The 12,919-nt window shown below is 37.7% G+C and overlaps 1 protein-coding gene across 1 annotated transcript in view; it reads left to right on the forward strand.

Moving 5' to 3' along the window:
* Positions 1-12,919, forward strand: part of USH2A (usherin) — a 754,837-nt gene that overhangs the window by 198,719 nt on the left and 543,199 nt on the right. Inside the window, exons 16-18 of the mRNA XM_047077230.1 lie at positions 4,987-5,481; positions 6,524-6,793; positions 8,400-8,569. Coding sequence (XP_046933186.1) covers positions 4,987-5,481; positions 6,524-6,793; positions 8,400-8,569 — 935 coding nt within the window. The remainder of the gene's footprint in view (positions 1-4,986; positions 5,482-6,523; positions 6,794-8,399; positions 8,570-12,919) is intronic.

Below are 12,919 nucleotides of genomic sequence, written 5' to 3' on the forward strand. Positions count from 1 at the left end.
GTGAAAATTATCTGCATGATGGCATTTGAACAGTAAGAACAATTGGTTAACGCTGTCAGAACTTTGTATCATTCTAATAATACCCTCATGTTTATTACTCTATTTCCAGTGTGTGGATAGCATGTGTAATATGAAAAGGAAACAGTACTTATATTCAGTCGGATGAACACAAATCTTTGGGTTAAATAAAGGCATTTGGAATTATAGGTGGAGAATCATTGAACTTTTCAAAGAAAATTAATAGTGTTGTCTTCCGAGAAAGTTTGATCATTTGGTTGAGACCGTTATAGAATTCCTTGTTAGAATAAAAACTTTTCTTAGCTTGCCTGATGCACTATGGGATTCTCTAGGACAGTTATTTCCAACCTAAGATCATGACACACTGATGTATTGTTATCTTTAAAGGTTGCAAAGTATTTATTATTAATAATAGCACACTAATTATTGTGGAATAATTGTAAGGTATCTGAGTTACAGACTTTCCAAAAATAAGCAAAATTTACAACTTCATAAGCTTGTACATAACCAGCTTTCAAAAATAGGAGAGAAAGATCTAGAGGTCAAGTAAGCACATTGGGAATTGTACATAATCAGCACCTAATATTATCTCCCCTGTAGTGCCAATCTGGTTTGCTTATAGGTATTTTCCATGTCATAGGTGTGAAGAGAACAGCTATCATAGGAAATAGCACTCATTTAGTAGTGTTGCAGTTTTAGGGAGTGGTCAATAAATCATATTATGTTTTCCTACTTGAATTTGGAACCTAAAGAAAACTAGACCTAGCAGTCAGTAAGGTGGAAATGAAAAATAAAAATAATCTTCATTACTGATAAAAGTCAGATTGGAGAATAGACCTTCCCTCCTTCAGGAAGACAGATTAGGAGAGAGAAAAATCAATGGGCTGATCTAAGCATGTTCTGTTTCCCCCTCTTCTCCCCAACTTCACAGTTAAATCATTACTCATTTGGGATGCCATGAGTAGAGAAATAGCCCTTATATGTTTACTCTTAAAAAAAAAATCCTTTCACAGAGAAACTAGACAAATACTTCAACACCTGACCGTTGTTTACATAGCCTAAAGACATTAACGTAGCTTAGAGTTTCAGACAACTATACATCTTAGTGAACCCTGAGATTTCATTTCTACTTTTAATATCGTTATCATTTGTTATTCCATACTACATCAAAGGATCAATGTAACAAGTGGTAAGATAGCTCAGCTACTCTGAGAGACAAACAGAGAATATAGGGAGGGGAAGAGGAAAAAAACCAGAAGAGATGATGGCAAGTAACTGTTTCTCTAAGGCTCTCAATATTCTTTCCTAGAAAAATATTTGGAAAAATCATTCCTTCATTTATTCAATGAAATTTTATTCAGTGCTAACTCCAGATCAGGAACTGTGTGAGTCACTAGAAATATAAAGATGGAAGGAATAGTTCTCATTATCGAGAGGGGAGATAAAAAGTAAAACAAAATTATAATATATTTTAAATGTTGAATTAAAGTAGACTTGGAGTATTAAGAAAGTACTGTAACCCTGACTACGGTATCAGAGGTGGATACTGAGAACCATTAAAAGTTTTGCAGTCAGGAAGTGATGTGTAAACTGGGTTAGCCAGGTACTATGGTAGAGCAAGAATGATTGTCATGGAAGAAATTATACGTGAAAAGGCATGAAGGGCAGGTGTAGGAGAAAATAAGGTACATTCAGGAAACCTGAGCCGGTCCAGGTAGCTTTCATGGGTGGTGTATTAGGACATACCTCAATCCAGAGTGGGTACCAGCTGAGATCATGAGTTCGTGCTGAAGGAAGAATTCTGAATGTTTCCCCAAATGTGCAGAAGTTTGTGGTAGGAGAACAATTTTCCCAGCTCAGAGTTAAAGATAGAGATAATTCTTCTCCTAACTGCGGAGTGCAACCTGCTTGAGATAAGTTCTTTTAACCTGAGTTATTTTATTGTTGCTATGACAGAATTAAGGGGAATTCTGTTTATACCCTTTCAACTGCTTTTATTTAGTTCATACTGTATGTTTATATAATATTTTTAACCAAATATATGTTGCCATCTCAATTCTATCATTACTCTAATTACTTACTACATAGACTGCTCTTGTAAATTTTGATCTATCGAGATTATGTCCCATTTCTCAAATGCTACAACTATTACGTACGTGCTGAACTTTTTAATTATCATCAGGTTATATGTCTTCCAACTTCCAGTTTAAGCACATGCCAGTCTCTTGGAATATTTAGCATTGATAGTTATTTTTACCTTTTAGGTTTTGGCTTTTGGCATGTTAAGTAGAATATTTTCCATCATTTTCTAGCCGTAAATGATCTTTTTTCAAAATTTTTTGAGTATTTTAAAGTCTCATGTGGAATACACATAACTTTAATTTAATAAATATTTATTGAATTTATTATTATATGCCAGAAATACATGTAATAGTAGCTACACCATGGCTATGAAAGAGAAATTTCCTTAATTGTTCAATTGTGATAACAATACTATGTTATGAGCAACAAGTATGATGTTCAGGTAATATATCGAAAACCAATGTAGTAGTCATTTGAATAGCTGATAGAATGACACTACTTAGCAACTCCTCTCAATATATCACAAGCACATTTTTCCAGTGCAGGATATCACTTTTTCTGGAGAGACATAGTAAACGTCATTCATCAAATCCTTCCAATGGAGGATATCACCTTTTCTAAAGAGGCATAGTAATTTTTTTTTAAATATGAAATTTATTGTCAAATTGGTTTCCATACAACACCCAGTGCTCATCCCAACAGGTGCCCTCCTCAGTGCCCATCACCCACCCTCCCCTCCCTCCCACCCCCCATCAACCCTCAGTTTGTTCTAGTCTCTTAAGTTTTGGCTCCCTCCCTCTCTAACCTTTTTTTTTCCCTTCCCCCCACCCCATGGTCTTCTGTTAAGTTTCTCAGGATCCACATAAGTGTGGAGGCATAGTAAATTTTATGCATCAGTTTTACTGATTGATTTAAAAAATATTTATTGAAATTCTACTCTGTGCTACAAATGGTGGCAAGTAAGGAGGACACGATCTCGGCTTTCCCAGAATGTTAAGTCTAGTGTCGAAGACAGACAATTTATCAAACTATTAAACTACTAAAATGTGAGAAGGGTATATTCACATTATATGTCATAATGGGAGATTATGGCTAATTTTCTTTCTTCTACATCCAGGAAAACCTGAAATCTCATAATACTCTCCCACTCCTACCTCATTTAAGCATGCTCAGTACATTTTTTAAAAATTGCCAACACCCCTCTGCCCTGAACCTACTTCAGTTTTGGACTGCAGAAAAGATAAGGAATTAGGAGAATATGAGTCTGGATTTCCCAGATTACTTAGGTTCTCAGAAGGTAACAGTTCCCTGGTTTGATTTTATAATAGAAAGTTTCACTAATACAGGAGACAAAAATTAGATATCAATGAGAACACATTTTTTAAATTTGATATTAAGCATACTTGGGAAGAAATTCATCAGTGCATTTAGTTATTACTAGTATTAGTGCATCCAAAGAGGAATCTCAGTGTACAATAATTTGTCTATGTAATTTTGTCATTGGGGTAGATCTTTTTCTTTTTTAAAAAAAATTTTAATGTTTATTTTTGAGAGAGAGAGAGACAGAGCATTAGCAGGGGAGGGGCAGAGAGAGGGTGGTGGGGGGGAGACAGAGAATCTGAAGCAGGCTCCAGGCTCTGAGCTGTCAGCACAGAGCCCAATATGGGGCTCAAACCCACAAACTGTGAGATCATGACCTGAGCCACCCAGGTGCCCCTGGGGTAGATCTTTTTCTTATAAAAATGCCATATCCAATGAAGAAATCATCAAAGAAATTTTTTTAATATCACGATTCCAGCATTCTAGTATGATGACTAACTTCACTTTGGAAAGTTTCTGGAATAGTGTGTACTCCAGTTTATTTTTCATAATAATATTTACATATATGCACTATTGCATTTTATGCTTTTTTCTCATGTTGCTACATGGCCCTCGTTACTATGTTTTATAATAATTACATGATATTAAAATTCTATTAATGTAATACACTAATATTACAATATTATAACGCATTAAATTCCACTTTAATATACTTCAACATTTCCTATTATAAATGACACATCAGTACTTTTAGATGCTTCCTGAGGAAATGCTTCCCAAGAATTTGAGTAAGGACCATGGTCTTATAAAATATGTTTTACTGTATGCTTGTGCAAGCCCTCAGTCTGTTGCCTCTCAGTTTCACACTTACCCTTCATTGCCTCCTTTGCAACAATAGAGCTGGAGCCTGTAAACGTTTCTCCTTGGCTACCTGGCATGTTTTAATTGTCACAATCCTGCAGTACGCTTCCTGTCCCCTTAGAGAATGGGATTCCAGGCACACATCTAATCATGTCCGCTCCCTATCTTTGTAATCTTTTAAAAACCAGACTTCTCTTGTGTAAGTTGTCCACTGCTGATTACAAATGTCTGCAAAAGTTAGTGGTTTAAAACAACAATAAACATTTCTAATTTCGCAGTTTCTAGGAGTCATAAATTCAGGAAAGTTTCCAGTCATGCTATTGGCCAGGTGGCCAATGTGGCCTGTGGTAGCAGTTTGCCAACCCTTCATGTGGTGCAAAATATTGTTTAACAAGCAAACAGGTCATATAGAAGAAAAAACCTGTTGTTTCAGTTTCAGAGAACTGCCAGAAATTCCTCTTATATCTTCCATAAAAAAGACACCATATTATATAAAGAATGAGAGCTTAAGCCTTCTAATATCCTTCATTACAAAAGGCACTTATACCATACAAGTAATCAGTATTTGCTTTATTTCGGTTTTAAATATATGAACCATACTGTTACTCAAAAGAGCAGATTGTACATAGGAAAACGGTTGCAAATGGTTCCTTACTAATTTGTGACATGTAACTATTTTCTTCTTTTTTTTCTTTTTAATTTCAGATATTCAGTACTTCTTAGACACTGACCTGTCACCATATACTTCATATTCCTATTACATCGAGACCGCCAGTGTGCATGGCTCCACAAAGAGTGCACCTGTCACTTTCAAGACGAAACCGGGGGTCCCGGAAGGACACTTGAACTTAAGTTATATCATTCCTGTTGGCTCAGACTCCGTAACACTTACCTGGACCACACCTTCAAATCGTTCTGGTCCTATAGAAAAATATATTTTGTCCTGTGCTCCTTTAGGTGGCATTCAGCCGTGTGTTCCTTATGAAGGTCGTGAAACTGCAGCTACCATCTGGAATCTGGTTCCATTCACCAAGTACCATTTCTCTGTACAGGCATGTACTAGTGGGGGCTGTTTACACAGCTCACCCCTTACAGTGATCACAGCCCAAGCACCTCCCCGAAGGCTGAGTCCACCTGCAGTGTGGAAGATCAGTTCTACAGAGCTTCACGTCGAGTGGTCTCCCCCAGTGGAACCAAATGGTAGGAAGGCAAGGCTCAGATCTCCCTTTCTTGGCCAAACATGAATGAGAATTCAGGCATTTGGAATCGTGCAGTGAGAGTCTGGCAATTGTATTCATTTTTGTAACTGTAGGATAGAATAATTGAGAAGGTCTAAAGATATCAAACACTCTTCGGACTATGTAGAACAAGTTAGTAGAACAAGTGTATTTCTTTAATCTAATAACAAATTCCATTCATTTAAATTGCCCCTTAAAAGGCTAATATTATCTTTGCTCTTAATGACATCTGTCACAACACAAATGATGTTTCTAATTTGAAACTCACTTATGAGATGCATTATATTTGACTGTGTCACAAGCCAGGGCACCCATAAGCAGTAAATTTTCTCTTTTAACCAAGAAAAGGATATAAAATAATACCAAAAATATGTATATAGGCTGGCTGACTCCATTAAGTTAATTTTTTGTCTTCATACAATTGAACCCTTGGTTATATAGGCCAGACACAAATTCATAGATTTTTAGTAATTAATTTCATGTGTGTACTATGGCAAAACCTTTTATCTTGGACTTTGAGAGTTACTTGATAAGAATATGTAGAAATTAAGTTGAATGTTCTAATATTTATGTAAATGGGGCTGTGTTAAATAGATAATTAAATTAAAATCCCCAAATTTGCAAGTATACAAATTGGAGGTGCAGTGATCAGATTACACCCCTCCCTCAAACAAAGCAATTCTTCTTAGAAATTATGGCCCTTCACTCTGCAGAGGATTGGATTTACCTCTCATAAGTCATCGCTATTTTGTGTTTATGCATTCCCTTTTGGTTTGTTTTTCCATGAATGTGCTTTTTAGCAGTACTTTATACATTCATCTATCCATCAGCTTGTTGTCTTTTATAAGTCCCATCATCTGGATTATTAAAGGAGTGAACAGGTAATCTAGTCAGGAGAATAAGGCAAAGCCAGCAGAACTCTTTAACTGACCTACCCCCACCCTACCCCCAAAACTGTCACTATGTCCGATGAGTCTCCTTGGCTCTATGTTTCACTTTTCTAGGAGTGATAATAAGATATGAACTGTACATGAAAAGATTGAGATCTGATGGACAAGCCACGTCAGCAGAAAGTCAAGTTTTTCAGAGCAGTGGATGGCTCAGTCCTCACCCATTTGGAGAATCGGCCAATGAAAATGCATTAAAACCTCCTCAGACAGCTACAACCATCACTGCCTTGGAGCCATATACCACGTATGGGTTTCGAGTGTCGGCTGTGAATATGGCTGGCAGTGTGTCATCTGCCTGGACTTCAGAAAGAACAGGAGAATCAGGTGAGGAAAAGCGTTTTGAATTCTACTTTTAAGACTCCCACATAAAAATGCTGCCCCAAATGAAAGTCAACAGCACTAAAGTACGTTTTGAAAAGCAAGAATTATAAATTTATATAGGCCAAGGAAAAATTTAATATATTGGTTGGCTACATAAATAACTCAAGGTCATAAAGCACTTGCAGTGAGTTTTAGGGAAAAAAAAGTAAATGCCTGAGCTATTACTTCAAGAGGGAAAAATAACTTCACTGTAGTTACGGTCTTTTGGGAATGTTTGCCAAAAATAGCAATTGGTTTCCATTCCTGAAGTGGGTTGGCCATATATCCTATCTTGCTCCAAATTCAGTACAATTTATATTCAATGAAAGAGATAGCTGTTACCCATTTCACAAATCTTGTTTTGTTTTTATTTCTCTCTCCAAAGCAAATAGTTTAGGTACTAGGTGGTACCTAATGATAGAATCCCGGGTATCAAAATCTGTAATTTGCAACTGTACTCACAAGCAGCTGGCAGTGTGGGAAGAAAGGAGTGTGACATTTTCAATTTTCTGAAGATATCTTCACTATGGCAAATGAGAGATTTTTAACCCTCCCCCTTACTCTTTACATTAAAAACACCTCAAATATCATGAGCCTTTAACCAAAAAAATACACTTTTGTTATGTTTTGAATCTATGGATATTCAAGAAATCCCAAGTCCCGATTTAAATTGGCTCTGTTACGACTGTGGGGAGGATAAGGGCAGCTTTAGGTTGAGGTCCAAGGGAATCATTTCATGAATAAAATGTGCATTCTGCTTGAGCATCTCTTAATGACTCCCAGCCATCTTGGACAAATAATAGTGCCATGATAGCACAAGTGATGAGCCATGGCGTTCTGGAAGGGGGAAATCAAGGTCAGAAATGAAAAGTAATGGGTGAAACTGCAATACTGGACCCTCATAATCTTATGGGTCGCTGGCTCCTGAACGTGCAATGAGGTCCTTTGATAATACACCTTTGGTTAGCACATTTAAAATCCATATTAAGATCTCAAGGATGGCAGGGGGAGAATGTATGTGTGTATGTACTCTGAACATTTCAGTCAAGATTTATTGAAAACTTAAAAAAATTTCTTTGGGGTTATTTAGAACATTTTCGATTTACCACTTTCTGAAGAGTAATATTCTCCAAGCCGTATCAGTGTGGGTGAAATACTTCTCTCCATTAGAACTCTAGTGTGTTACTCTTCGTTGTTCTCGACTTTGTGGACTAAGACTTAGTTTTGATGACTTCTCCTTTCAAATGCTTCATAAGACCTATGATTCCCCACTCCAAAAATCTATTAGTTATCTTCACGAACGTTAGCAAATTCCTATATGATTTTTATTTTGTGAATGGAAAATACCTTTGCTGGTAAAATAAGAATGGAGAACATCCTTGCAGAAAACATAAAAAAAAAAAGTGAATGGCTTTTATAAACACCAGTATATCCTTTGATTTTTAAAAATCAGGGTATTAATGTAAGGAACAGGGGTATGGCAGAAACTAGAACACTTGTATGAATTTACTCCCGAAACCTGTAAATAATGGCGTTCATTGTTGGCTGCTGTACTTGTTGTCATTGATAGTGCCAGCGTTCATGACCCCTCCCTCCGTCTCCCCGCTTTCACCGTACTCCCTCAATGTGTCCTGGGAGAAGCCGGCAGATAATGTAACAAGAGGAGAAGTTATGGGGTATGAGATCAATATGATTTCTGAACAATCACCTCAACAATCTGTTCCTGCAGCATTGTCACAGGTATTGTTATTTGAACTAATGTCCTTTCAAAATTGAATTGTCTTCATTTTGATATTTTCTGAGTTTGCAGAATTCTGTGACCGATTTCTCTCTTCTAGATTCCTTAAATGGGGCATTTGTTTCCTGATATGATATTATGTGTGCAAGGCTCTATATATTTATATCACCTATTTTTTCTAATATAAGCATGTATTAAAACAAAATAGATATAATGTTGTTTAATAAAATCTGCTTTTTACACTAACATATATCCTTATATATCTTGTAAGAAGCCAAATCTCAGTAGCTATGTAGCATCACATTATTTGGGCAGACAATAATGCATTTAGCCAACCCACAATCAGTTGATATTTATACTGTATTGATTCTTTTGGAAATATAAGTAGCATTGATAAGAACGTCTTATGTGTACATTTTGCATATTTCTGAAGAGAAAAGAATTCTGAGGAATGTATTATCACAGCTTATAGCAAAGGGTATTAACATGTTGAAGGTTTGGGATATACAGTGACATATTGTTTACTAGTACTTCATCCTCTAGCTAGAAGTAATGAGAATAATAATCATAGCTAACTTATGAAGGCTGTATTATATGCATGGACTAAGTCATTTGATATGTATATAACAATCCTGGTGGGGGGGGGGCGGTGAGAGGCTCTTCTTTCCCTCCAGTTTATGGTGTGGCCAATGTACTCCATTAGTCTATTCTATCAGCATGAGGGTGGCCGATGACAGAGATGGCTGACGTTAACTGGACAAGTCATTCTGTGTACTTGACTGTTTAGCACCTCTTCTGAGGAAGATGCTCTTTGGTAGCACTAGCACAATATAAAGGGATCTTCGCACATAACTATCTCTCCCATGGTCCTATCCACACTCTTCTTTCTCAGACTTCCTGGTTCCTGATCTTCTAGTCTTTTCTCTCTCATGCCCATGACTAATACATCCCAGCCACTGTCATATAGTTCAGGTGTATTCTACCTTTGGATCCTTCCCTTTCCATACAAAATCGATGACGACGTGCGCTACTGGTTTTTGGGATCATCCTTGAATGGAGCTACAGAGCAGCTATCATGCACTTGCAACCACATACTAAGGCAACCCATCTGTGAACCAAACCACATGTTTATACTCTCTCAGCTCTTGAGGGACCTCCAACAAGTCATAGGTATGAACTGAGATTGATTGAGCTACCAGTATACAAATGGTCGATAAGATGGGGGTCCCAACAATCTGCTTGCACAGTATATAATAATTCCTGGCTCTTTTTATGCCCCTTTCCATTTATGGATATCCCTTTCCCCAGATATCTCTTTCCATTTGATGATGAATTTCTGTTGGGCTTCAATGGCCTTAAGAGATGGCATGTCTGACAGAACTCAGCTCATGAGAGGTAACTCTAGCTTCATGGCCATTTGATGTTCCACAGTCAGCTTCTCTGCTTTTACCAAGGCCCAATAGCACTCTAGAAGCTGTCTAGCAAATGGTGTTTACTTTCCATTGTGTCATATGCCCTTGCTCCAGACCCTGTGAGTCTACCTTGGGATTCTCTTATTGAGAGCTTGCCGTAAATGTCTCACAGCATCTTTTCCCACTATAGCCACCTTTAGTACCACAGGCTCTGATAGACTTTATGTCCCAAGTTGCTTGGCTGCTCGCAAAACAGCCTTGACCTTGACCTGCTGAAGAATCCATTTCCGCTTGAGGGCACACTCAGAGCTGGCAGCGCTCCATATCACTCAGTAACTTGGTCAGAATAGTATTCCCAGATGTGGAATATGCTGTCTTCAGAACCTAAGAAGGCCTGCCAGACATTCTGTTTCCTTCCTACTAGTGGTAAGTGCAAGAGGCAATAAGCTGACCTTTATTTTGGAAGGGGTGTCCTAGCATGTCTCAGGCTACTGCACCCCCAAACATTTTACTGATGGGGCAGACCCCTTAATTTTCAAAAACGTGGTCTCTCATTCTTTGGAGGACATAATACTTATCAAGACTTCAACATAACTGCCACTTCTTGATTCTCTGATTCTTCTTTTTTTTTTTTTTTTTATTCATTTTTTGAGAGAGATGGAGACAGAGTGTGACTGGGGGATGGGTAGAGAGAGAGGGAGACAGAATCGAGAGCAGGCTCCAGGCTCCGAGCTGTCAGCAGAGAGCCCAATGTGGGGCTCCAACCCACAAACTGGGAGATCATGACCTGAATCCAAGTTGGAGGCTTAACTGACTGAGCCACCCAGGCGCACTGAAATTCATTATTTTTTAAGTGGAGGCCACAGTCTGAAATCAAAGTGTTGGCAGGGCCATTTTCCCCCCAGTGGCTCTAGATGAGAATCCTTCCTTGCTTCCTCCAGCTTCTGGTAGTTTCTGGTGTTCCTTGGTTGGTGGCCACAAAACTCCAATCTCAGCATGTTGTCACATAGTCTTCTCTGTGTCATTATCTCCTCTGTGTCTGTGTAGCCTCTCCTTTCTCCTATAAATATATGACTTATATTTAAAGCTCACCCTAAATGTGTGATTTAATTAATTACATCTGCAAAGACCGTATTTCCAAGTAAGATAACTTTCTGAGGTACTAGGTGAACAAGAATTTGTGGGAGACACTGTTCAACCCATGCCAATAGGTTTGCCAATATTGCCGAGCCTTTTCAGTAGACCGAGCATGTATACAACACAAAACTAGGAGAAGAAAAAGAGTCAATAAATAATTTATGACTCCTTGTTACACTTTTTCATTAGTCTGGAAATAAGTACTGACTTATTCGCAACTGTCTCAGGTGGCAAAAATAGACCTAGTCTTATACAAATCTTTTAACTTAAACAACTTAGTCTACCAATCCAGCATATAGTAGGATTTAGGGTAAATTTACAGCCATCACTGCTTTGTTTGGTCCTTAATTTCATACCATATTTATCATTGATGTTTTGTTGTTTTTGCTATTCTTTTGCTTTGTAAACTGTTCTTTCCTTGTAAGATAGTTTCAAAGCAACTATTGCTTGCACTATAATATTGTCTTCCAAGACACAAAACTAAGTAAAAAACACCATTCATAAAAATATAGCCTTGGAAGTCAATTTGTTTATACCCCATTTCTGCCAATTGCTAGCCCTCCACACATCTCTGTGTTTCAGGTCTTACTCATCCGTAAAATAGGAAAACAATTTCTTCTTACCTATGTGGTGTCTGTGGAACTTCAAGAGCTTGATGAATATTAGATACTATTAGCGATTTTTATTAATGGGCTAAGACTACATTACACTTTAAAAAGATCACTTTATAGTTCAGTGGAGCAGTAAAAGATTTCGTTTTTATGACAAAAATTATGGATATGCATCTTTTTTTGTTTAAAAGTCCTTTCTTTGTGGCCCAATTGAAGAAAGATGTAGATATGTCACTTTCTTCTCTTACGCTTTCTCTCCCCCACAAATATCTATCTACTTCATTGTGTATTAACGAAAATGAAATCAAGAGTGGCAAAGTCAAAATTGTCACTTCAGTAGTTAAATTTGTATCCACACTGACCTGAGTGTGTCTTGTTATAAGTTTGGTAAATAAATAGCCAAAATTTCTAGGGAAAGCTACTGTAAAATAACTGTTAAGGAAATTTGGGCTAAGAATGTGCCAAGGAAGGGGCACCTGGGTGGCTCAGTTGGTTAAGCGTCTGACTTCGGTTCAGGTCATGATCTTGTGGTTCGTGGGTTCAAGCCCTGTGTTGGGATCTATGCTGACAGCTCAGAGCCTGGAGCCTGCTTCAAATTCTGTGTCTCCCTCTCTCTCTGCCTCTCCCCCACTCACATTCTGTCTCTCTTTCAAAAATAAATTAACATAAAAAAAAAGAATGTGGCAAGGAAATATATAGAACAGTTGATATTATCAGTGTAGGATTTCAAGCTTCCACAGATTTCTCTCCACCTCTTTAAAGATTTATGCCAAAGAAAATTTTCAATTAAATTGATCCTTTAAGACGCGTAAAATGACTGTATATATGGTAGAGAAAAAACTTATCTGAGTGATTATTTTATGTGCTACAAGCTTGAAGGTAAATGTCCTTTTAAAATCTTTTTTTTTTTTTTTTTTTTTTTTTTTTAAATTTTTTTTTTTTTTTCAACGTTTATTTATTTTTGGGACAGAGAGAGACAGAGCATGAACGGGGGAGGGGCAGAGAGAGAGGGAGACACAGAATCGGAAACAGGCTCCAGGCTCTGAGCCATCAGCCCAGAGCCCGACGCGGGGCTCGAACTCACGGACCGCGAGATCGCGACCTGGCTGAAGTCGGACGCTTAACCGACTGCGCCACCCAGGCGCCCCAAAATCTTGTAATTTTTACCAATCATACGTAGAGAAGTAAAAGC

This window comes from Lynx rufus, unplaced genomic scaffold (assembly GCF_022079265.1).
Source record: "Lynx rufus isolate CCGP_SWC_20201006 ecotype Redwood Valley unplaced genomic scaffold, mLynRuf1.p SCAF_15, whole genome shotgun sequence".
In the NCBI taxonomy this organism is placed as follows: domain Eukaryota; kingdom Metazoa; phylum Chordata; class Mammalia; order Carnivora; family Felidae; genus Lynx; species Lynx rufus.